General features: G+C 34.4%; 1 protein-coding gene across 3 annotated transcripts in view; it reads right to left on the bottom strand.

Annotated features, from left to right (window-relative positions):
• MICU3 (mitochondrial calcium uptake family member 3) overlaps nt 1-24501 on the bottom strand; it is a 41850-nt gene extending 17349 nt beyond the window's left edge. For 2 of the 3 annotated variants that reach the window (XM_042812078.1, XM_042812080.1), the window contains exons 1-8: nt 20009-20693; nt 15827-15858; nt 14940-15018; nt 11560-11607; nt 10243-10325; nt 6762-6833; nt 5742-5780; nt 3566-3661 (exon numbers count right to left, since the gene is read on the bottom strand). In XM_042812078.1, coding sequence (XP_042668012.1) covers nt 3566-3661; nt 5742-5780; nt 6762-6833; nt 10243-10325; nt 11560-11607; nt 14940-15018; nt 15827-15858; nt 20009-20198 — 639 coding nt within the window. In that variant the 5' untranslated portion in view covers nt 20199-20693. Of the gene's footprint in view, nt 1-3565; nt 3662-5741; nt 5781-6761; nt 6834-10242; nt 10326-11559; nt 11608-14939; nt 15019-15826; nt 15859-20008; nt 20694-24401 lie in introns of those variants that run through there. The other variant, XM_042812079.1, reaches the window with a different exon arrangement.
• Between the last annotated feature and the right edge of the window lie 3427 nt (nt 24502-27928).

The raw sequence follows: 27928 nt of genomic DNA, 5'->3' as shown, positions 1-27928 counted from the left end.
TCATTCTCCTAAAAATATTCCTAAAAATATGTTGTCTCTGCATCAGACATCAATTACTTTTTATTTTTTAATGTGTAGCAATACCTTTGCCTTAATAAATAACTATCAACTTTGAACACGCAGACTTATAAGAGTGGAAAAAACAAATTTTGAGCATCTGTAACCACACGACTATTATATGCGTGCATTTAACTGTTTTACTATATAAATATCCCTACAGCATCTATGTATGTGTATTGATCTTACCTCTTTTACAAAGACTCTTCAGATATTGAATAGCTAAAAAAATCAGTCAGTAAAATAAGGGTCTTAAACAAGCCATTCTACCATTAAAATTATGTAGTTATGGACAATAAGAAAAAATATAAGGCACTAACAACACACTTTCCTTTTAAGATCCAAGAGCTAAAGAAGCAAGAGGAAAACTTTTCTATACCATACTATCACCAGTTCAGGATTCTCAAGATTGTATTTCAATTACTTCAGCTTCCTCCTTATTCTCATATTTTTCTCCAGGGAGAAATAAGATGACATAGGATATATACAAAGAGAGATTTCAAGTTCTTCAATTAAGACAGTGAGCAAATTAATTCAGAAAACTTATCACTATTTGTCTTTTAATATTGTAATCCTATACTACAGGGCACAATCCACTGAAACACAGATACCCTGATTTCTTATGTCTTTTAAGCAATTAAATCTCTAAGTACATTCGGTACATTCAAACAATTTCCCTCAAGTACACTTAAAAGATATCAAATGTTAAACTACAGCCTTTCATCTTGCAAAACCATTTCAAACCCTAAGACTTAGGCTGCATTCACCGATATGTAAAGAATCATTCAACAAATACAATACGTACCTTTTTTTTTTTTTTTTTTTTTTAAATACAATTCCCATTTGGTCAGCCTCACTAAAAGAACAACAAAAAACCCTGAAAACTTCAGCCCAGAAACTCAACCCTGTGTACTTTTCCATAGAACTGCAGGGAACTGAAAACTATGTCTTTACTCCTTTTGCCTTGGTAGCACTATATAAATTCTCTCTCTTAAGGGCAAATGAAAAAGCTTTAGTCATTTAAAGCTATTATTTATTGTTAATAATGTTTTCTATTTTACATCAGTGAACATGAACCTGCCTGCACATATAAAAACATGAGACTATTTTGATCAAATATATTTTAAAGTCTTTTAAATAAGAATAAAAGCTTTTGATTAAAGGTCTACTAAATTTAAGCTCATGAGTGATGGTCCACTTGCAGAATCATATTCCAAGAATGAAATATGAATATTATGCTTTAAATTAATGAGAGCTTTCTTACTGCAAGTCCTTGGTTTTTCAATAGTTGTCACAGCCTTACTCACTTCCATTTTCAGTCAGCAACTTAAGAATAAATTTACAAGCCAAATTCAGTGCAATATTCCAGCATGATGGTGTAGTTGCTAAATTAGGTAGCAGAATCAATACTGTAAACTGCCCTTGCAAAAAACAGTGTGAAGACCAACTTTTTTTTTCCCTAGAAAGACCTTGTAAGTTGATTCTCACAACAGTAAACCATATTTACTCTCTTCTTCCACTTAGACAAGACCTTCTCAAAAAGCTATGAAACAACACAGACTCCAGTGTCATCTAGGTTTAGGCTACTTAGTACAGATGGCTACAGAATCACTGAGATGGGAGAGTACCTGGGAGAGATAAGAACATGGATGAAAGCCAGCTGGCTCAAACTCACAACAAGATAAAGACTGTTGTGGTGAGAAGAGAGAAATTGGTGAGAAGAGAGAAATTCTCAGTGGAGCAAATGAAGGACTTAAGATTTTTCTTTATAAAATCATTTATATGCTCTGAAAGACCTGTTATACACTTTACAGACAACTTAAACCAATGTTTAACATAGCTTTTATTAAGCCTCAATGACATTTTAATTTACAGACATCAGTCAGAGGCATTCAGTGTAAAAATTATCTCCAAATCAAAGCCCTGTAGAGATTACCAAGTATAAGGCCATTTATACTTGGGACTGAATTCATGTCAGCTGTAGATTAAGAATAAGACAATTCAGAAAATTTGTTTCCCCAAGTTCCTTAAATAGCCGACGAAATGAGAGTCCCTCTCTCTTCTCTCTGTCTCCCTTAGCACAACAGACAGGAACTCTGGTGCTCTGGACTCTAATATTAGGTGGCTTAAATAAGGACTAATAACTGGATTAATAGTCCGGGAGCTCATCAATATAAAAGCAAGGAAAGAAAAATCAACTATTCTAGCTTAATGGAGGATTATTAATGCATTATTATGAATTATTAACTGTAAGTATTGGCTTAAAATTGAGTTCTTTAACACTAGATTCAGGCAATTTATTTATTTATGTTTCAGAAACAAACAAATTCTAGCTGAGAGGGGTACAAAGAAGGTGCATTTGATACTCAGAAAATACACGTTCTATCTTAAGAGAACAATCAATGACCTTGTTTTGTTTAGCCTACAATAACAAAAACTGAGAGCTATGATCGTGTTTATAGACATAACCATAATTAAGAAGATGAACACCAAAGAATACAAAAAAGCCCTACTGAAATTAAGTAATGACAGACTGGTGTAAAGAAGCTATGAGTAAATTTAGCTCGGTGTTTAGACAAGGTTCATCCAAGTCCTCAGATTATAAAATATTTTCTGAAGAGAAACATTAATTGCTTTCAATGTGAAACATACATTGCTTATGAAGCAAAGGAAAGGACTGTTTCACCCTGAAGGTTTTTCTTTCAGTTCCATGTTCTCTCTCATTATGATCCTGCTTATGAAGCGTTTGATTTAAGAGTAGACACATGACACTCAGTGAAGAGATTGCTGTATATCCTTCAGTGCCACATTCAGATAAGCAATCAACTTCATCATACAAGGCATATGAAAGTTTAAAGGATCTATCTTCAGATCCACTTTAGTTATTCCAAAACAGGTCATGAAACAAGAATCTTAACAGAATTCAAAGAACTATGGAAATGAATTAGGCAGTTCAGGGATATGGCTAGTCCTCCATAATGATTCTGTAATATTAAAAAAGATTGACAAAATATGTCATGTTATACTGTAAACATTTCTGTTTCAATCCAACAGCTGCATGGTAACTGTTTTTGTGACGATAAGCTTGGATAGTATACATTAAAGAGTACATTAAGGGCCTAAAGATTAAATGCTTAACAGACTGCAACTCTCATTAAGTTGTCTCATCACTGGAACAAGCCCAAATGACAAAGGCTTCCCGAATGACTGCTCTCCCCATGAAATATTGTTACTGTTACTGTTAGAAAATGCTTCCTTACAATAATGACTGAAGAGGATGTGATTTTGCAATTCTTTCAAAAGACAACTTTATCTTTACTTGGAGTAATAGCTTTGAGTTACTGCACTGCACAGAACCAAGTCCATTACATTTGAGAACTTTCAGGTTTAAAAAAAAAGAAGTATAATGAAGAAAAAAACCAAAACACATAGAATATGAAAACAATGAGAAGAAAAATAGATAAAACAGCAATATGTTTATGGACCAGAGACAGAGGTTGCCTTATACCTCCGCAAGGTCTGAAAAGAGAGCTTGGCTTGTGCTACGTCTCAAAGTATCCCAGTAGCTTCTGGGGACAAGGTCCTCTCCTTCTGTTTTAAGAACCTGCAGAAGTTTCAAGAAGGACAATAAAATAACAGGTAACAGACTTTAAAATCTTTTCTAATTGATCCTCAGAAACATGGCTCAATTATTTTGCTCCCACAAAAGGAAATTTCTACATCCTTTACATCACTTTGTACAACAGAATACTGGTTTATTACAGAGATTTGATTTTTACTTATACTGCAGCTGTGCCAAAATGTATCCCAACCCCACCTTCTCAAACAAAACAAATTAGAGAAAGCACAGATCAGAATTATATTTTTACAAGTACATGTGAAAACAGCCATCTGAATTCAACATTTTGCTGTTGTTTTTTTCCTCATACATTTGTTTTGCCAAAATGTATTACCTTCTTATGATATTAAATTTATTTCCTTATTGGTCAAAATATAAAAGCCAGCATTCAACTAGATACACTAAATTAATTTCTCAGAATCATTAGGATGACATCTTTATAACAACGAGGAAAATTAAAAATCAAACCTAATAAAAACCCAACTTTATTTGTAACAATACATATCAAGAAAACACTGTGTGCATATAATGAACTAAATTACCTTATTTTAATGAAAAATAAACATACAGTCTCTCCAAAGGAAAAAATGATTACCATTTTGCTTTCGACTGGACTGCTGAGAAATGTGTAACATATCATTATCATGAAAAATACCATTATTAGCATTGAGTTAAAGGTTTACTGTCTGTGTATTTCACTCAATGACAAACATAGAAATATAAATATATGGAATTCCCTAAATGTTGAAATATAGTATGATTTCTACTCTTCATTTTCCCTTAATGTTCTTCAGAACATTATACCTTGGGTAACAGGTCTTCAATACACCTGCCATATTTTCACTAGTGATATATTTACATGAGCAAAGGTATTATTTAAGAGCTTTTAATAATGCAGTGGGGCTCAGTGCATATGGGACTGTCACATATTAATTTGTCTCAGCAGTATTTTATATATATATAAATAAATGAATATGTATATGACATATAATTTACTTTTTTTTTTTTTTTAAATAAAGTTCAATACTACAGAGGCAAGCAATATTTCTGCACTAAGTTAATTTGCAATTTTACAAAACAGAAATAATAATATACATTGAGAAGTGAAGTCTTGGTTGCAAAATATTTGCTGGAGGGTATTTTTTAACTTGCCTGCTTCTAGAAGTTTAACTTGCTTCTAGAAGTTGTTATTTACTTTCTCCTCTATCCAGTTCCATTCAACTCTTCCATGAATTATCATCAAAGAAATATGACAAGCTACTGGGAATAATGCCCTTGCTTAATATATACATTCAGTCCTAAATTGTTCAAATAAAAAAATTGGTTTATTTCAGTGTGTACAGGATTAGGCCCTTAGGGCTTCAGTTTCTCTCTAACTCTTACTTATCCCTTTTATATCTTCTAAGCCATGGGTAGGAATAACACCTTCCTTTGTTACGCATACAATTCTGTAATATATTTATCTTAAGTCTTTGCTGAACTTAGTCTTTTTAGCCAGTAGAATTAGTATTTTATGGCATGCATACTTTCATTACATGCATCTCATCATCATCATCATGTTTCAGTTGGCATTTGGCTAGTAAAAGCACTCATGCAACACATGCAGAACTAGTCTTAACAACAACTGCAGTATGCACCAGAAAATGACTTCAAAAAACCTAAGCAAACAAGAGTACAGAAATATTTAAACCACTTGAATCTGCACTGCATGCATTGTTTTTGCTAAGTCTTGACACTTCTCAAATAATTACAAATATTTTTAAAGATGAGGAAAAGGGCCTAATGCATCACTTGTGCCATTTCCCAGACAGTTTGAGGCTGTACTTCCTTGGTCTACAGCATCTTCTGCTATGCAGGTCATCAACAGAAAAGGAAACTACTTTTCTGTTGAAGACTTTCAAAAAACCTGAGGATCCATTTTCTCTCTTGCCAGTTGTAATTTAGTACTTGTCAAGTACTAATTAGTACTTGACTTGAAAAAACTAGTAAATATCCTTAAAGCATACTATTTCAATTCACTGGTGAAGACTGCATAAAAATATTTAAAAATATTTAGAGTACATACACTGTTAGTAGGAGTATGATATCCATAAAGTTGAATACGCTGACATACAGCAAAAATGCGCCAAGCCAAGTGTCACATGTAGGTGTGAAGACAGAAAGAAAAAATAAAGACAACAGAATAGGTTAGGATATATTTTACATAGTATCAGATTTTAAAATTTATTTTTAAGGTGACAGTGGATAGAAAATGGTTTATTTTTCATCTTATTCATTAAATTTTTAAACAGAAGTAGACAGTTGAATAGAACGTTATCAGGTGGAATGTTCCATTTTGTAATCATTACTTTTTCCAAACTGAAGAATTTTCACTGTAAATGTGAAAATCTCAAATGAACATTTGTTTTTTTTTCTGCTGTGGATTTGACAGAAACTGGACAGAAATTTGTCCATCAGTAAAAGTTTCTGCTACTGCTGCCATCGTTCAGACAAACCACAATCTTGTCTGTTTCTGACTTACCTTTCTCACACACACACTAGACACAAATTTGACATTAAATGAGTATTCAATGTTCCACAAAAATCTGTTCACATAATAATAACTAAAAATATTTGGCATTGGTAACAAACAACATTTAATATAAAAATAATTATGAATATAAAGTCTAACTTTGCTTATCACCTTTTATCATCTATACTAAAACTATCACAATAATATCAAGTATCAGGATCAGCATTTCTATGTTAACAGTTTTCCTAAGTTATGAGAATGGGAGCATAGTTTGCTTTTGCTAAAAAAATGTCTCCCTTTCATAGACAATGATATTGAGCCATTACTACTCAGTTTTCCTAGATTTATAGATTTCAAATGGAATCCATGCTACTGTCCATAGATAAAACAGAATATTCTAATTCTCTGTTTTCAAGAACCACTTCACTATTTTCCCCAACAACTGCAGTAACTGTTCTTCTTATGAAAAGAATTTGTTTCAAAAAAGAGAAAAGTGATAAGTTAGCACAATACATCACTGCCCTAAAGATAACAAAGTTGACTACCAGCTACAATTACTCTAATTTTACTTACCAACATTGCACGTTTTTCTTCATCTCCTTTTCTTTCTCTCTTCTCATTTTTTTTCCTGAAAATCTCCTGTAGCTACAAAACAAATAATTTTGTTCTTGTATAGCTTTTGGACTATTTCACATACACGACAGTCATTCTCCATAGGTAACATAGCATGCAGTATGAAAATGCAGTTCTTCAGTAAAATATCAATTACACCTTTTTGTTTACATTTGTGCCTTCATGTTCCTTCTCTCATCTTAAGTGTAAGACAGAGAAGCAAAAGGATTTTGTTTTTCACAAAATAAAGCTAACTCTATTTGGAAGCACAATACTCAGAACATCTTCTTTAGCTTTGTATTTTAGCCAAACTACATCTGTACTGGCCTACAAAAAGGGGGAGTTCCAGCCTTTTTCACCTCCTCTAAGCACATCCTTTGTTGTCAGGTACTATTTAATACAGCTGTGCAGCTAAGCAGTCAGCTGGATCAATCCTTTTTACATGTTAGTTTCTAGACAGATCAGTTCTTACTCTGCTGGCACAAGCATGGGGTGGAAACACCTGGTGGGGGCGAAACATTCTCTGTAAGCAGCAACAAACTACTCCTCAAGAGTAATTTATCAAGTACCTTTGTTTTTTCAAGTCTGTTCAAAGAACACTTTCGAGTCTTGTAAAATACTTCTTTTACAAATCTCTTTATACTAAGAACTTTAAAAGTGACTTCTGAGACAACCTCAAACAAAGGATTCAAAAAATACACTTTTATTTTTGGAAATCACAGTCTTCATGTTATGATCTGTACTTATCTTTGTAAGTATCCATAGTCTTTAAATGCTTTTGCTTATAGTAATACTTTTTAATATGTCCAAACCATTAGAAAAAAAGTGTATCGTTATTTATTTTTCACAGCAGACAGAGCACTACTCTGATGGAACTCTGATGCCATCTACCAGTGAATTTCAGCTTTTCAAAAACTGCATCACAAAATGTTATACTGCCACTTCTAGCATGTGCTAATCACAAAACAAGCCAAAGAGAGCATGCACTATGGCTGAAAATTTGTTCCATCCAGAATATGGTATTTTCAGAACCAAACATCATGGTGTGCAAATAACGGTAGCTTAATTACACAGTTGTGGCAGTTGCTTCATAGACTGAATTCTACCTTCCATGAGATAAAAACACAGTACTGTAATTACATGCATACAGAGCTCCCCATGGATCAGAACATGATCAGTAAAATGCAATGTGTTGAAAAACTCTGCAAAAAATTTTTCCAAATTCCATTGAATAAAATATTTTAGAGATGGTAGATAACTAAGATAAAGGGATCAGGAAACTACTGCTGAGTTATGACAGTGAAAAACCAAATGAATACAGCATTTAGAGACTGAAATGCAAATGCTTTTAAAAATAATATTTTATGGATTTCCATATCTTTATAAATTGTCTCTAGTGCAAGCACGGACCACAATATTATCCCTGTCACTGTACCTATTTTTAAGTACAGGATCGATTTACAGATCTTGGCCTGTCTTTTCATGTTTTTTTACAAACTTACAGGCACACAAACTACTGCAGTGCACCAGGATAGTCATAAGAGGACATTTACCTAGATTGCCTAGAATATTACAGATGGAATATTAGTTTGCAACTTAAAACTGTGGAAGGAAGAAAAGTAAATGAAAAGACAGAAGCAGAAAGAAAATACCTAGTGAAAAGTGAAGTGACAAGCCATCAAGTAAAAGAGAAGAGTGGCAGTAATTGAAAAACAAAAAACAAAAAACAAAAAAACAAAAAACAAAAAAAAAAAAGAAAAAAAAAAAAAAAAAGAAAAAGAAGAAAAAGAAAATATCAAGGGAAAAAAGCAATGCATCCTTGAATGTATTTTCCCTGCCACTGAAGCAAAGAGAGTAGGATTCTGTTGCATTCACCACTAAAGCACTTGCTAAACTTCTAGAAATGGATCTTTTGTTCAGAATGAGTGCTATAGGATACTAGTGAGTAGAAAACCAAATGTGAAAGGATCTAGGAGTACTTTCATAGGAACATTGTTTCCATGGATGAGATTGACTGCCGAGAGCAGCAAACCGAAGATCTCCTGTAACAAGGGAACACAATCCTTCTGTTCCCTGACCTCACCCTTATGACATAAGCAAAGAGAAAAGCACAAACACCTGAGGAATTAGTTTACAAAACCACTAGAGCTTTTATCAGAAAACAATGAGTATTTTGCAGCTCCTTATTATATGTATGCTTTTTCTTGGGATTCAGGTAACAGATGGTCTCTACACCATTCCCTAGAAAGTATTACCTTGACTTCCAATTTTATGATAGCTGATTGTCATCAGAGAAGTATTTTGCAAATGCTACATAAAGTTCATATAGCTACGCTTACAGTCTCCTGCTTCCAAGTACATTGGAGATTATGCACAGCCATGCACTGTGAGTACAGATGACAAATACATACTCTGCAGCTAGCTATATTCTGAGCTGGAGCATCACTGACTCAGCTTTCATTTTCATATTTACTTTTCTTTACACAGACATCCTCTACTTACAGTCTTTTGTCTTTCTTACTGACACACTAATACAGCAGAATTACAGTCAGGTTTAATCTACTACACAGATTTGTTTAATATGGTGTTAGGAGGAAATCAGTAAGTCTAATGTTTGAAAATCTTCCTTTGCTCTATCCAGGAAACAGGACTATAAAAGCACACCTAGAAAGACAGATGTAAATATCCATCCTTAAGTGTCCTTACTTCCCTCTTTTACACACTTATTTACCCAATTTCAGCAGAGGATTCTGGAAGGCAAAGGCTCCTGCTTCAATTTCCTCTGCCATTCTTTATATTACTTTGACATCCTATGCCACTAGGTAGTTTGAGGAGTCATGAAAGATACTCCTTCTTTTCCCCACTTGGACCATCAGCCAATTAACTCAAAGTTGGGTGGCTTTTTTGGGGGAGGAGATTGTTACCGGGAATAAGCAAATAAAAATAAATGTACATCTAATATTACAAGAAAAAAATGATTTGCAAGCCATACTTTGCATGAAGTGGCAGTTTCCAAAGCAAAGGAAAACTATTCTGATGGAGCTATGCCAAAGAAAACAAGTGTTCCTAACCTCAGATCTCACTCACTTGGTTGTACATCCTTGAAAAGGAGAACTGAGGAAAATGCAGTGTGTTGAGTACAATTTCTTCCAAGTTTCTGTGTTCTTTTAGTTAGCACAGGTTACCTGGACTGAGCCACATAAGTTGACTTGGAAACAATATAGAAATTGTCTGTACTTACTCAGCAGAAAATAAAGGTCTTGTGCTGTCTTCAGAAAGCCTATGTAAACCACTAACCAAGAATCTTTAAAAGCTAATTTCTAAAGAAATATCAAAACTACATTTGCCATCATCATAAGTCTCAATCACATCAAAACCTGAATTTCAAGATTATATGAAAACATTAAAAGGCTGAAAGTTCAAATACTGAAGATACACATACCACTAAGAATTCCTTTTTGTCCACCATTTCATTGCCATCAGTATCAAACATGTTGAAAGCAATTCTAAAACCTGCATGTGGCTCTGCCAAAAAACAAAAATAATTTCTTCATTAATTGGAAAAAAACACATGTATAAAACCCTAAGAAATTATGCAGCATCTTATACAAAAACAAACAAACAAACATCCTCAGCTAGTTTAAATTAGTAAATTTGTGTACAGATGCAATGCAAACCATAAAATCAATATAAAACATTACTAATATTATGAAAATGTAAGGGATGGTCACAAAGTCACAGATTATGAGAAATATACAGTAGAAACAAAACATGAAAAATCCAAGAAAAATACTTAGCAGCAGTGGCTGGTTCAACAGTGGATAGTAAGCATTAATAATTACAGGTATGTTTTGTTGGTTGTTTTTTTTTTGTTTGTTTGTTTTTTAATAAATCCAAGTTGCAAGAAATAAACTTTCTATGAAAACACTGTTTTCAAAAGACATTTTGAAATGTCATTTCAAAAGACATTTCAAAAGACATTTTGAAAAAGTTTCTTTTTTTTTTTTTTTTGCAAAAACATGTCAAAACAAATGATACTTTGATAGAGACTGAAATTTCTTGTTTATATGTGTCAAGTCACAGAAATTTGAGATCAGCTTAAAATTTTAAATCAGTTCATAAACGTGGACTCTGATGGCAAACATATGCGAAGTCTTTGGACAACATGCTTTGCAGGATGAATGAGTTATGCCGAAATTTAGTCCAGACAACATTGAAATGATAGAAGAATTGATGCAGTAACTATGGATTGTAAGGGTTGAGGGTAAAGTTCCTGCTCTGTTTCACAAGTATTGAAATCAGTTTGACAGATTTTCTAAAATAAAACAGATGTTATTGATATCACTGTGCCATTGATTTCATCCTTTACATAGAAGGATGTAAAACAATACAATAATGATGCATGTTTTCTCTTCTCCCTATATTCTCTTCTCCCAATATCTTTATGAACAGTAAATTCGGTACATTCAGCATAGACAACTAAAAATTCTATTGGAATATAAGAAAATAAACTTGAGCTCTTGACAGGGTTTTAACCTCAACCTTCTCAAGAGTCAGTAAGAGATGTTTTAAAGAATAAATGACGTAAAGTATAAGATTCCTGTAGGACAGGAGAGGTTCAAACAAACAAGGATATATCTTTTCCATACTCAGATATGCAAGAGAGAACAAAAAACAATATTCTAATGCACAGCAATATATTCAGAGCTTAAAAATTTCTAAGGAAGGATTTTTGTTTGCCCTTCCCCCAAACACTTACTTGTTAAAATACATAAGAGGAATAAATATTCTGTGTAAGATATCACACCTGAAAACATCAATAGAAAAAATGATGTTATATTTGTTTTACACTGTCTTCACATCTTAAACTCAAAGGTATTAAATCTGTGTATAAGAACGAGCACTTTCATACATGCAGATAAGCAAATTCTTTTTTGTTTGCATTAGCTGACTAAAATATTGACGTACTTAGGTTCTTTTCTCTATTGTTCGTTGGCCGTTTTAGTTTACCTTTGGGTATTCTTGGTGGTAAGTACAGTAAGTAAGGCAAAATAACAACTACAGTCAGTGCAGAATAGCTCACCAAAGAGAAGCTGATTAGATTCATGGTTTATTCGACTCTCTGAAAATCTCACCAATAATGACTGACAACAGTCTAACAGCATGAGAACATTTTCTAGTTTTCAGAACAGTACTCCCTCCTGATGCATACTGTTTGAAAACAGCCCTTGATTTTTACTGTGTGCTTTGTCAGAGCATGTCCTATGTTAACTGAAAGCTTGGCCTAATATTACTAATGAAAGCACTGCTTGTACTTTTGAATTATCTTTATATGCACGCCTTCACAATAATCACCTGAAATTTTTACTAAAGCTCTTATTAAACAAATATGTACATTTTATTAAATGTGTTTAAAGCCTAAAGGAATCTGTGCTATTGTATTCTATGTTCAAAAGACCCATAAGGGTCTTCTGTCTAAACTTTTCATCCTTTGTTAGGTGTCAATAGGCAATCACAGTATTGAATAGTGCTTCTTTTCAGAAATAAAGAGAGCAAAATTTAAGATAGAACTGAAGTCAATATTCAAATAGTATGTCCAGTACTGTAAGAGCCATACTGCTTCCCCTCCCCTAGCTCTTGGGTGTAAAGATAACGTAGCAGAATCCTGCAGTTACTGGCTCTTTTTTCCAAATCAAGTTCAAAATATGATGCCCATGACATCAGCATGGCATGCAGGCTCTTACTTGCTGGTGAAAATGCATAGCTAATGTTGGTGACCATGTTGAAAAACAGTGTTTTGTAGCTGAGAATTTGCTCTGTAAACCAGGGCTATTGTGTTCTTTGTAGCTGTTTCCACAAAAATAAATAGGAGGCATTATATTCAGAGCAAGCAATATAAATAGTCTTATGATTGTTTTTTCACCGAAACACATATAATTTAACCTTAGACACTGTATTATCTATATGGGTTTCACAATTATTCAACAAATTTAATTTCCATACTTCAAAAGCTGTCAAATTAAGAAACTTTTAAAAACAATATTTACAGCACAAAAAGTCCAAGTTCATTCTTTCCTTTAATATTCACAAGGACTTCCTGCCTTTCCAGCTTTGCACTGAAGATTTTAAGAACAGTGGTAAAACTCACCCCAGGTACTTCTTCATTTATGTTCTCCAATAACACAACAATGTATCAGTATGTGGCTAGAATTCATACAGTGCTTTGGAGAAATTCTTTGACAATACCTACTGAAGTCTGTTTTGACAAGCACCTATCAGATACCTCACAGCTGCTCATTCAGTGATGTAGGACATTCTTTAATAGACAGTCATCGTCTGTACAATAAATGTAAAAAAATGAATTTCTGTTTGTTTGATGGCACTTTCTTTGTTGCAAAACAGAGGAAGGAAATGAAATTGTCAAATCGTCCACCACATGAAGACAGCAATACGAAAAGCCTTGAAAGCATTCTCTCCTTTTGTTTGTACTGGTATATGGTAGCTGTAGACAGATAGTTCTGGTTGACTGCACTGACTGTTATGGGAGAGAGGCTCTGTAATTTCAATTTAACAAAAAGAAAAGCTTATATCAAGATCTGAAAGAATAGGAGGTCACTCAATGGTAAAACATAGCAAGACCTAAGGACAGCTGGCATAAATTTGTGTAGTGCAACTAATTCAAACAAATCTATGGCAAAATACATCAATATAGTCCTTTAATACTTGCTTAATATTAAAATCTGCATGTTTTAGAGAAAATGAGTTAAGATTAATCTGGAAGCACTCATGCCATATAGTAATGAAATTAAATCAGAACGAAGGAGACTTGAATTCTACTCTTGTTCTTTTCATCAACTTACTAAATGACTTAATGAAGGACTTCTCATTTATTGTATAGATATAAAATATTGCATTTTATAGATAACATAACAATTAACTTACTTTGTAAAGTGTACTGAAAAGCTACGCAAGCACTAACTTTATTACACTAGTTTTGAACCTCTTAGTTCCATCAGCTTCTGTCGAATTTCACTAACATAAAACTTAAGTACTGTTGAATCCAGACTATATTTTGGAGATGTTTTATTACAGACTTGCTTTTAACTAATTATGCATTGACTTAACAGAATCTGAAGCTGAATTTTTATTTAATTAATATTTCAAGACTGAGCTGTTCTGACATCAGCCTAGAGCAAAGAAATACAATGCAAACATATGCCAGTATCTGTGTCTCTCTGTAGCACTGGCTGCAGACTCAAGGAAGAAAGAGTTAAGCACAGTTTACAATTAGACTCATGAAATTCAAGCCTGTGAGCTGCTTTGAGAATAGGGGCTTATCGACTCCATTAACAATGTTAAGATGTAGTCAGGGGTTGAACTCAATCTCTACAAGTACCTTCCAACCTCTGCAATTCTGTGTCTCTGTGAAACAGATCCTTCAAATAAATGCACACATTTGTTTGGAATTTTTTTTTGCTGGTGTGAATATTTTATACATCCATATCGTTTTTCTTTATAGCAATTACTTGTGGTTGCTTTTGAAATTTTCAATAGTCCTTTGCCATAATGAAAATAAGCAAAAGAATATGTGGTTTATTTATTATAAACAGCTTTTGAATATTTGTACACAAACAATTACAGCTTTTTGAATAAATAAATGGAAAGATGAAATGAAACCCAAAGTATGGCTCTTCCTTTACCAATAGTAAGAATTTTAAAGGTTAACAAAGCCTTCATCTTTGACTTTACAGGAATATACAGCATTTCTGAAACTCTGTTTCAAAAAAGGTATGTATTCAATTATATAAGTGCCATTAGTGTCAATTATCTTCTTGAAGATGTGATTCAGGTTAAAGCACAACACTACTTCAGCACCAATAAATTAATAAATATGACAATTTGGTTCAGGAAAATCACAAAATTGTAGGGTCTGGAAGGGATCTCCATAGATCATAGAGTCCAACCCCCCGGCAAAGCAGGGCCCCTACAGCAGGCTGCACAGGTAGGCAGTGGCACATGGGTCTTGAATATCTCCAAAGAATGAGAATCTACAACCTGCTTGGGCAGCCTGGTCCAGTGCTCCAGTGCTCACTGTGAAGAAGTTCCTTTGCATATTAGTAATAAATTCTTACCCCTCACCTTTCTCATTAAGAGTACGGAATAATTTGGATGAGCCTTTCCAAACTGGTGGTGTCTCCATAAGGATCTGATTCAATTCCTACAGAAATAAAATTAGAAACATATTGACGTGTATTTAAATGATTAAACAAAGACGTTACTGGATTATGAGTAAGTGCTAGGAAATCAACATGAAAGGAAATGCTTGCAACTCTGCAATTTAATTTAATTTCAGTTTAACACACTGACTTTGGGAAGTATTCATATAAATTTTGCATATGTGATTAATCCAAAAATTGGTCATCTGAGAAAACTCACACAAATACTGTTTACAGAATTGGAAAGACACACAGAACTTTTATCAAAACCTTATTGAAGTCCAGGCAGGAGACTCATCCTTAGCTTCAGGTAATATGTGCAGCAGTGAGTAACTTCAGCAGCAAATATATTTTATGTTCTTTTAAGATACTTGACCTGAACCACAGCAAACTTCACCCATGAATACGAAGATACTTTACTCTCAATACAGGAACACAGACACAGTTCTCTTGCAGTTGTACAAATATGAAAAAAAAAAAATGGAAACTGAAGAGGCACTTCAATACTACAAAAGATACAGAATGGCATTAGCATTTCAGCTGCTACACTTAAACAGTAAAGAAACTCAGTCAGATACAAGCTGAAGAAGAAACTGATGGAGGTTTGAGGAAGTCAGTAAATCCAACACAACATGCTTGAGCAGCTGTGCCTGATTGAGATTCTAGACTCAAATCTGTTTAAAGTGGTAGAAAAGTAAGAAATTAAAACTTCTTTTTCTGATAAATGTTAAAAACTCACTTTCTTCTGCCACTCCAAGTTCACATCATGAAAATGCATGGTTATAAGGTAACATAGGAATTATTACTCACCTGCTTAGAAAGGGATCGCCACGTTTTAGCACCTGCAACAAAAGACAAAGTTTGGACATATAAAATTCAGTTATACCAATATGGTGTCATTACAATTATAACGTATCCATACCCCATTTTCTATTAAAAAAAAAAAAAAAAAAAAAAAAAGAGGTATTTTCCCCACTGCATTCATCAGATTGAAGCTACGGCCCGGTTCCAAAAAATTCTTATTATGTTATTAAAAAAGCAAGTAGTGTAACACATACATGAATTCCTAACTGTCAAGAATCAATTTAGATATATAGTTTTTAATCAAAATCCAGTTCAGTGAGATAATATTTTCTAGCTCCATAAAAAACTATTAAAGCATTAAACAGGAAATAGAATGCACTTGGTTAACCTGTGGCATCAACAGTTTGAACTATCATTCAGTAACAGCCGTATTATTCAAATCATAGGGGAGACCTAGATTCCTGTCCCTACTTCACTATTTGTACATTTTAAAGAAAATACAGGAAAAAAAAAATCCTTCAAACATCACCAGAAGCTAAGGCTCCTTTTAGCCACTCCTGATCACTCAGACTCATGCTTGCTGTTATAGCTGCTGTCAAGCTCTATTTTCTCTAAGAAATTTTAATGAAGAATCTGAAAATTTCGTAACAGGAATTGCTCTTCAGAACTGAAAGCTGATAATACATAATAGCTAGCTGATATTTTTCATAAAGCCTTAAAATGAAATATTCAGGAGCAGATGAAGACACCGGCATTTGACAACAGTTGTCCAGACACATGCAATAATGCAGAACCAATGGAGGTTCATCTCCAACTTCCCAAATCTTTGCAGTATTAAATTAAAGCACTGCGAAGATGAAAACTCACAAAAGTACAAAAATCTGTGTGCTGTGTGGTAAAATGCATAACTTCTTGGTTGGCTCATTATCACAGAGCAAAACAAGCTGTACAATTAGAATGTTATGATGGCCCCCATGCTTCTTTAAATAACAGTCATGAGACAGATACCACTCACTGTGATCTAGTTCATGGTTAGAAAGCATCTGGAATTGCAGTTTTACATCCCAGTAATACTACTAAAAGTGTTTGCAAATCCTACTCCTACTACGGTGTGCTATACCAAGCAACAACATACTATCAACTAACAGCATTTTACATACTTTTCAGTTTTATTTTCTATTTATTTACTATTAATTTATTTACTATTAATTAAAGCCCTGTCTCAAAATACTAAATAAAACCAAATAAAGTAACCTCCTTCACCATATTAATTGCTTTGTGTTTATGTCTACCATAAAAATAATTATATCTAACTTTCTAATCAGATAATTTCCCATATGTTATACTTAGATTAGTTCTTCCAGACATGTAAGTATTCTTTCTACATGCATACTTTTTACAGTTCAGTATTAGGCTTTTTTTCTTTTAATATCTTAAAATTAACTCAAAGAGTTTAAAGGAACAAAATATATTTCCTTTTCTTTTAACTGACTTTCTAAATGTACAAATGTATATTCAGATGCTAAAAAAAATTTTTCAAGCATGATAAGGGAAAAATACATTTCTCTTGCAGTTGTACAAATATAAAAAAAACTGAAATGTAAGAGGTACTTCAACACCACAGGAGGTGCAGAAAATTTACCCACATTAGGGAAAAAATACATTTTTCCCTAATGACAATCTTTACTATGAAGTCATCAGCAATAAGCTAATTATACCATTTACTCTGTGTCTTTTATAACAGCTGCCTAGAGTAAAAAGTTGTACATTATAAAAGAAAATGTACTCTTACCATATTAGTTAGTGTTTAATCAAAAAAGGAAGTGAATGCCCTCTTGACTTTTGTAGAGTTGACTCTATCTCCAAAGTAAATCAATCACAATAGATGCATTCACTCCATCACAGATCTCATTCAGGTCTAGTATTATTAGCTTTTCTACAAAGCGGACATAAAGAGCTACTATTATTATTCTTCAAAGGGTGATTTTGCTTTCTAGTCTTAATCCTTAAGAAGTCCAAATGTATGTTCTTTTTAATTGCAATATATAGATATTTTAATATGTTGGCTTGCATGGATCCAATTATTTATCATTAAAAAAAAGACTAAAATGATTCAAAAATACAAAATGTGTTATTTTATTCAGAATAAATACTTCATTTAAACTTGCTACCTTCAACGGAGCAAGATAGATAATTAAGACTTGCCCAAACTGACAAAGCAGTACAAACATTAAAACTAAATATTCAGAGATCAGAATCTCTAAGCGGCAACACCTGCAGGCTGTTTACTTCATTTATTATTTATTTGTCAGCCATCTGCCAAAATTCAGCCCAATTCTGCCCAAGTATCTCAGATAATATGATTTCCACCATGATGAAGTCATCTCCTTCTACTTAGCTACTGCCTCTTACACCATCCCTTAATCATCTCTGCCATGTAATCTCTGCTACTTGCGTACAAAACTTAAAGGCATACAGGTTAGTTTTGCTTTCTGTCTCAGAGATTAACTAGATGCCTGGGAAAGATTTTTATCTAAGCAAGGTCTTCTACACTGAACTCAGAAGGGTTCCTCACTGCTTGAACTCCTTATCTTTTCTCCTCTGGCAAGACATATACAGAATACTCTTGGAAGCTTAACACTTTTAAAATTATTATTATTTTTTTTAATCTAAATATTTCAGTGAGGGAGGAGGAAGCCTAAATTTAATCAGCATGGGAAAGTCTTACTGGTCTACCACTCATACACTGTCATAAAATTGAGCTGAAGTGCTTTTTTAACTGATATCCAGTACATGCCACAAATGCTTCATAACATACATAGCTCTGCTATGAGATGGACTGAGGAAAAGCTGGTGAAGCCCAACTCCCTGGTCACAGAAAAAGGATCACCCGGAGATTTGGGCTGAAGAAGTAGTTATGAAGTGCTGACATGCAATTACATTAATTTCTGTGAAAAGAGATCTACCTTCTCTGTGTCAACTGGTGAGCAAAAAGGAAAAATGAAGATTCACTTCCTGGTAGGAGCTTTAAAGTTTTTCAAATTTTCACTACCTAAGCTCTATCTTCTGTCTTCACTGTTACAAAAAGTGATTATATCTTCAGTTAAAAGTTAAGGGAGTTTTGATTACTGACACAATCAGCTGAAAGATTTTCTCTGTTTCATTACAGCTAAGAAAATAATTAGGAAAAATCTGTAGAAGCTTCTTTAACCTCTCCTCTGACTGATTTACCTGCTTTTGACTGTTCTCTATATATTAGTTTTCTTCCGTAAATCTGCGATGAGGTATTATCTATGTCACATCTGAGCAAAGATTACTCACTTTTCTCAGAAGTTGTATGCTGCTACCAATGCACTGCAAGCCTGAGGGCCCAGAAATCAAACAAGATCAGCAACGGATTATAATATTCACCTTTCTATTTGGTCACTCTTTGATATTTAAAGCAAAATAAACTGATTAAGTGAGCTGAAATTGATAGTTTATTTTTCATTAACTTGATTGATACACAGTGCCGCCTCTGTCTAACTTTAAATGTAAAAAGTGGATCCCCTGAGGACTGAAACTCCTACTCAAAATATGTTATTTAGAATACCTTGATATGCTTATAAAATCTCTGTAGTGGAAAAAAACAAACAAACAAAAAACCGGAACAAAACAAAACTCACAAAACCCCAAAACAACAGAACACCAAAACCAAACCAAACTCAACCAACAAAACAAACAAAAACAAAAAACAAACAATACTGATGATAATATAGAATGGCAAAAGCTATAAAACTATAAAACAACATTTTTCTAAATTATTTAGTTTTCTTGCCCACTTTTCACATAAAGTTCACAAAGGAAGAAAATTTTGCAGCACAACTGTCCTGCTTGGAAAGAATCCAGAACTGCAGCCACATCAAAGCAAAAGGTAAAAATGAACTTACCTTTCACACCTACTGAGCTGTGCGTTACCTCTAAGACAAGACCATTTACCTAACGACTTCTGAGGGAAAACAGTTCACAAAGTAATAACTATCAGGATGCTGACTGCATGCATTTAAATACCATGAAGAATAAAAGGCAAAGACTGAGTATCTTTACACACTGATCCCAAACAACAGTAGTGATCAAAAACAAATGGAAAAATAACATGCATTACCATCACATCCACAGCAATTTTATCAATATAAAACTTCTGCTTACGTTTTGGTTCATCATTTGTGACAGCCTGAATGAAGTCATATGGAGTCATATACAGCTGTCCTTCAAATTCTAAACTGGCAAACCTACGAAACCGTTGCTCCCGAGGTGTCGCATAAAGGTGTAAATCTTCAAGGTCTGATCTGTTTTCTGTAACCTTCAAGGACAAAAGGAAACAGTTTAAATGTATCATCTTACAATTGCCACTGCCATTTCCCACAAAGAAACTCTAAATTAAAAAATGATAATTTGTTAAGTCAAATCCATCCAATTACTGTTTTCCAGTAAGAGCTTAAGTGAGAATGTCACCACTATCATTTTCACTCTTCCATAATTTTAGCAACTAACTCAAAAAGTCTATGCAACTTAAAATGGCTCTATTAAAATTATTTGTGGTCTCGTATTTCCAAAAGAAAATGAAATACTTTTTAATTGCTTCTTCATGTAGAGCACAGCTGCTGACAGTAATAGGCAAAAAATCTCTGCAATACTCCCCAGTGCAAACCTTCTACGATTACTACTGTTTCAAGTATCCACTGCAATCAAAGCCACTCACTGACTATTTGTAAACTTGGTAGTACAAAACTTTAAGTGTTCTCAATTGTTACATCTTTATTTGATACTGTCAAAGACTTAAACAGAAAATATGTTACCACTAACTGAAAACTTTCCACAGCTCACAACCTGGCAAGCTCCTATGAAGATTCAAGAACTTGAAGAAAATGCACGTTTCTTAATTTTATTTATGTATTTATTTTAACAGAAATGAAAAATATCAAAACCAAATTGATTCAGAAAAGGACAAGCAATGACACAGGAAACTTCTCCCAGCATGTAAAAAGAAGAATGTAGTGTCTTACCAGTGAAATAACCCATTCTGCCACTGTCACCATTATTCTTGTCATTTCAGACTGTATATCTAAAACACTTCATGTATCAAAATTAGCAAAGAAGAGGCAAATAGTAGCAATAATTTAACTATCTGTCTTTTAACTAAGAAAATATCTAAATGTTTTTTGTGTTTTTAGAGAACCCTCTCTTTTAGTTTAAAGCCATTACACTTTTTCTATCACTACGCTTGATAAAGAGTTTCTCTCCATTTCTACTGTAAGCCCCTTTAGGTACTGGAAGGCTGCTCTCTCCCTAGAGGAAACAAACAAACAAACAAACAAACAAAAAAAAAAAACCAAAAAAAAACAACACCAAAACAACAACCAAAAAAACCCCCAACAACCTCAAAGAACTCTCTTCTGACATACCCATTTGCAAGTCAAAACATTCATGTGCTATCTCGCTGTTTGAATATGGTCTTACTGATCCTTCTGCAGTCCAGTGGCATTCAAGCTATGCCTTCATGTGGGATTTACACAACTTAATTGTTTCAGCAGAGTTATAGCAAGATAATTGATTACCCCTGTATTTGAAGGTTAATAATCTATCTTATTTTTGATATACATGTTATTTTATTGCTATCACAAACATGCTTTTGAATAAATGCAGGTTGTAAGCATAAGTAATAAAGCAGTATCTCTGCAAAGCCAGCTTTCAGAGAAGACACTGCTTCAAGGCCATGTTACACGCACAGTACTTGTAATCAATTGTAATCAGCCATAATCAGTCATGCATAATCGGAAGAATCTGCAGATCATGCATCATTCAAGAAACATCACCTCACTTTTTGATGACTGTAAGTACTTGGAGAATATGTTAAAGACATACTTTAACATAACCTGAAGTACTCTATGCTAATATAAACCAACATGCTGCAAACATGGAATTAAAACATGCTCAAACTTAATTCATGTAAGTACTCCAAACTCAGTTTTTGCTTCATTTTAGCCGATCTACTTTTTCCCTCTGGCTATATAACAATGCAAGTATTTTATGCTCTAGATAAGTGTCACTGTAACTCAATACAAATACTGGCCAGCCACCAAAATGAGCCATACCTCTCAATATTCTGCATGCCTTTGCTCTGGCACTTGCATCCTCTACTTGCTAAGTGTCAAACTGGATAAGGCAACGGATATGTCTGACAAACTTTTGTTTTGGTGGTGCTATTTTTAGACAGATAAATTCCTAGGTCTATCCAACAAGAAGAATATTACTTTCAAAACACAGGAATTCGTAGATTATAGAAAAGAAAATATACGGTTCGGCTGTGACCAGGGGACAAAGAGACCAGTAGACCCACGTCCTGGGAAAGGGAGAAGGTGGAAAGGAAAAAGGTAGGGAGATGGGCCTGGACAAAGGAAAGTGGCAGCAACAAACTAAAGAAAAACAACAACAACAACTTAATTTATTATATACAGTAACAGAATGTGAGATAACACAATATAATACCATACTACTGAAATTGAATTTTGAATGCAAAAGAGAGAGAGCTATGAAACCAAAGTCCTTGCTGTAACACTGTTGGCAAAGCAATCAGGGAGCAAAGAGGGAAGTCTCATGACTCCCAGTTCATTTCACCTTTCCCTCCAAACAGAAAATGGAAATGGAAAAATGAAGTCTTCTGGAAGTTGTAGTTCATTCCTCTCTTCTGAGACCAAGAGACTGGAAAGATCAACAATCCACAGGACTACAGCATTAACTCTAATTCCCAGTGCACTGCATGATGTTATGATGTGGAATACTGATAGAAAATCATGAAAGCATGACACCTCTTCCAGCAGCAACCTGCCCCTACTCCAGGTCAGCATGATAAGGAAACTACAGCTTCAGTATATTTTTACTCTGAGGAATAAAAACACCAGTATCTTGAGCTTTCTAGTTTCAAAATCAGAACAAACTGTTTATGCTACTGATCTAACATGGACTCAGAAAAATGTATACAGGGCTTAACTTCCTGTATTAGATCACTGGACTCATATATTAAATGTTCAAGTTAAGCTAAGGCTAAGCAGAGTTTGGCTGCAGAAGACCCCGGGTACAAGCCTTAGCTAAGTAAAACCATCTACAGGCATACTATTATTTTTTTCCTCAATTTCCTGTTATCCATTCATGAAACTTATAGCAACTTTGTCTTGCATAGACTCTGTAATTACTCCTTACATGAGTAATTATGAGGTCCTTAATATGCTAATTTAGAAGTCAAGACATTCTAATGTATTACCTCCACCCATACCTTTCTAAGCATTCATTTAAGGAATTCTTCTCAACACAATTACAAAATATGTCCTCAATTCTTCCCAACGTGGGGGAAATCATAATTCAGTGAGGCAAGTATGAGAATTTTAGCAATATGATTTTCTCCCAGTTAATTTATTTCACATTTATGCTCAGGTTAGACAATCTCACTGTATGCAGCACGACTATCTAATCCAATACACACAAGAACAAGACACAGAAAGCAGACACTGAGTACCTTATGGAAGGTACTGTTGGCAAAGGAGTGAACATCATTCAATAGGATTCCAACTTCTGTTTGAAGTTTCAAGAGCTTATCCAGACTAAAGCTCTCTATAATCACCAACAGTCTTCAAAAACCTTCTTGAAAGTACATATCATTGAGAAACAAAAGAAATTTTTCTATGCTTCTATTTATTAATCCTCTTAGCAGACTTTCCCGGTAAGTACAAGGATCTCATATCGCGTTACCTTTGGAAAACTGCACATAGTTATTTCCTTCAAACAGAGTGTCATGCACCTCCCAACAGCAGTAATATCTTTAAAGTAGGAGGTCAGCTCCTGTTTATCTGCACACATATACCAATCTGCTTCACAGAAATAGCAGGAAGAAACAAGAATTTAGCTGACGGCCATTAATTCCCATCCTTCCACCTTCACAAAGGGAATGGACGTAATGGGGCAAGAAGGGCCTGACAGCTCTCACAGACAATGCATTATCATCTTCACAATCTCACAAAAACCTACGCACTGAGAGTTGTAATCAAACAGCTCATAGCTCACATCCTTCTGCTCTTCTTTCCAATTCAGTGTCTCATTGCTTGGTATTTGCACTCCCACACGTTATGTTATGCCTCTTCTGAAGCACAGTGCCAATCCAACAGCAGCATTTTGAAGTGCTGCTATGTACAGTCCCAGCTTCCACCTGCCTTCTGCAGAATCAGGACCAGATAGATTACAGCTTAATTTGGCTGATAAGCCAAGGAGGAAAACAAAACAAAACAAAACAAAACAAAACAAAAAAAAAAAAAAAAAAGAAAACCCAATAAAAAAAAAAGCCAAACAAATTTGCCTTGGCCTAATTTCTTGCTGTTCTCAGTATTTCCTTCATATAAAAGTACATCCGCATGCCTACATACACAGAGATATTTAAAAGCACTTCCTAAAATGGATTAAATGACTTTCACACAGACCAGCACCCAACTAAGGATACAACGGAAATCATTTTCCAGAAGTCCATTTAAACATCAATTTAATTTTTATTTACCATGTTTTGATAAGCTGAAGACCAAACCAATTTTGACAAGGTACTTCTCCGAATGGGATTATCATGCTTCAATTATACATGCCTTCCACTGATGGTCTCTGCTACAAACATATTACAAACAGCATGAAGTATCTGCTAAAGGCATCCAAAGTTTCAAATTCATTATGCAAATGAAAACATGATAACAATGCTGTCTCACTAACATATTTCAAAGACTTCATATAATTCTTAAGATCCATTTTCTAGAAGCATCACATTTAGAAAAGATAAAGTAAGAGCTGAATGTGTGTGTTTGGTGGCCCTGCTAGGCAGGGGGGTTGGAACTACATGATCCTTGAGGTCCCTTCCAACCCGGGTGATTCTGTGATTCTGTGATTCTGTGAAGAGCAATGCCATCACATCTCACAGAGCAGCAGTCCTTGAGAAGATCAGTCTTCATTATGGTCACCCAACATTCTGAAGTTGATTAGCTTTGAACACACTCCTTGCACCTCTTTTAGAGTAATATCCCTCTGTATTTTCTCCATTTAATCACAGCAGAAATGTAAGTGAGGCAAATCTAGGCTTTCTATCAAGCAAAACTGCTACCTAAAACTCATTCCCATTTTTGATTCATCTTTCACATACTAACCACCAATAGAGAGCTGACAAACAGCCATGGAAGTCCAGTGCTCTGACCAAAAGTTTCCAGATACTACTCACACTTCCTTAAAGCATGGCTGAATCTCCATTTCTGGTCCCATATCTGCCTTACTGGCTCTCTTACATCAGATCTCTGATCTGTCTGAATTTGGCACAACACGTATTAACCTGTATGACCTAACACTGAAATCCATGCAGTAACTCTGCTGCTGTAAAATGGCCTAATGCAAGACATGAGCTCATACAGTGACATCAAAGCAATTGAAACGTAGCAGTAGGTATGACCTCAAACTATTTGAAAATACTGGTAAATGGTAATTATGCTGCTGAGGTTCAGTAAAAGTAAGATGTAGAAGACATAATATGGCATAATTACCTTTCTTACTAAGAAACACAACAGAAACACTCTTTGCCCAATGTTGGTCTCACATCCAGTTAAGACAGAAATTCAGAAGTTTTACTCTGTGGCCAAAGATTTAACTTTTCCACAGAGACAAGCTTAAAAACCAGATATAGGATTTACTGTTTGGAAAAAAATAAAATAAAATTCCAAAGAATCTATTATCAAACCCCAGAGTAATACTCCAGTGCTCAGATCCTAAGAATATCTACAACTAATGCAAAATATTTTACAAACAAACAGATAAAAATATACATACTGAGTATGCATATACATGAAGACAATAGCTCCAGCAGTATCACAAAAAACCCACCAGTTTGATGTATTTCAAGTTGAATTAGTGTTCTTTTGCTTTTGTCCAACTGACATGAAGGTGAACCTATTTTAAAGCCAACATTTGCTAGTAAAAGTACCTTTGCTTGCAGTCAAAAATATGTTATGTTTCAGCAGTTTAATCTTTAAGTAATTTATTTCAAGTGAGTGTGTTTCTTTGAATTTTGCTTGCAAGTAATCTGTCTTCCATCAATGAGAACCTGTGCAAATTATTAAAATAAAAAGGCTTTCAAAGCACTGCTGTTCCTTACTTCCTTCACTTAGATTTGACTTGAGGCTTATTTAATATGCTCCCATGTAGATAAAAGTAGCACAGTTTTGTTTTCATGCTGGGTGGCCAAAAGGTTAAACGTCATGTTCCCAGTGTGGGAAAATCCCAGAAGAAGACAAAACTGTTTTGATGCTTACAGAAATTATATTTCTAGTAGAGTACTTAGATGTAGAACAACCACCAATTCTGTTAGTTGATCCCTCTTCTCTGAGATAAGAACATTATTATATTAAAATATTTATAAGCATAGGAAGCTGGAATGTGTTTTAAATGTTGAGAAAAGGGCCCTTTTCAAATAAAATACTGTTACAGGAAATTCTTGGGGTAACAGTGTTTATCCATAAGCACAGCGATTCTTGAAATCTTCCGAAGTAAATATTACACTCAGATATTCTCCAACAGTCCCTCTTACATGAGTCTGACTTGCAACTTACTGAAACTCCAGAAGTTCTTCCAGAAGTTTCAGTTAGTACATATATTTTGCTGTACAGGTCCATATGTTTTGCTGCCTGCAAGACTGAAACATGCAGTATCCCAAACATACAGCATACATTTTTAACATCCTGAGGAACAAGAAGTAATGCCAAGAGGTAAACATGCCTTTTCCTTCAACACAACTCTTGGTGCAGCTGGCTGGCAAGCACTAACCTCGTCAGGGTTATTACACAGTGAGGAGCTTCAAACAACATCAGCCAAAGAGTCAACCACTTTTTCACATTTGGCAACTGACCTGCGGCATGAAACACACAATGTGTATGGAAAACAGTTAACTACAAGTGATCCTTGTGAAAATGATCCTTTATGCATCTCTTAGAGCAGGCAAAATAGCCTGCTCCCTAAGGGAATTTGCCTTATGTTTTGGAGTTAACGTCTTGGTCTTCATTTGACAGTGTTGGAAATATATGATGCAATCCAGTCAGAAATGTGCTGCTACAAATAAACTTGACCTTTTGAGTACTTTCTCAGACAGTTTGACACTACTGCTGAGGTAGAAGGGAAAGAAAAGCCTCTAGAAACATCCAAACTATGCAGCTTCTCTTGGAATTGAAGTGTGCCTTCACGAAACCTGATAAAGAAAATTCTCTGTACCTGTCTCTCCACCGCTTTTTTAATTTCTAAATCATCTCTGAAGTAAGCGATTCTTAGAGGCTGTTTCATGAAGTCTGGACCTGGTATTTGCTACCTTTATGGAAAGGCAACACAGTTACAAAAAAGATCTCTCTGGGGATGCTAAATATGTCATCGTTGGTATTTCCAAGAAAATATTAACTATATTAATTATAAATTAATAATAAGTTATAAACTATAGAAATGAAAGTGGAAGCAAGGAATATGAAAGCAAGGAAGTGGAAGACAAATATTCTGATATGGGATTGTGTTTTTCTGATAACGTTATATTTTGGTGAAAAAGCATGGTACACAGCTGCCCTGACAAGGTAAAGGTTTCATGAGAAGCATACTGTCTGAAATCTTCAGGATCAGCACCTTTCTTGGGTCAATATGACAGTATAGAAAAATCTGTATCAAAATAACAGTTCTTTCAAAAAGTTTCTGTTCTGAATAAGCATCTCCATACCTGCAAAGTAGCTCTTCCAGTCTTCACTGAATCTTTCTGTTTGTTTGAGTGCAGAATTTTACTTTGGTTTTGAAATGTTAGATAGAAGTTAAGAGGAAATTAAGTGGAAGGCTTTGTGGACTTTGGTAACAAATACAACAATAAAACCATTGCAATTTAGAATATCCAAGATTTTACTCCATGTAATTACATACAAGCTCCTGGTCTTCAGGACTGATATTATTCTTAGAAAACCATGTGAGAAAAAGGAATCCTAGAGGCAGCTTAGGTTCATGCTGCATCTGTAGCAAACCTTACTCTCTACC

This window comes from Centrocercus urophasianus, unplaced genomic scaffold (assembly GCF_019232065.1).
Source record: "Centrocercus urophasianus isolate 14NV4802_14NV808 unplaced genomic scaffold, USGS_Curo_1.0 seq_13, whole genome shotgun sequence".
Taxonomy (NCBI): Eukaryota; Metazoa; Chordata; class Aves; order Galliformes; family Phasianidae; genus Centrocercus; species Centrocercus urophasianus.
The sequence above is the reverse complement of the archived record's forward strand: the minus strand, read 5'-3'. Positions and strand labels throughout refer to the sequence as shown.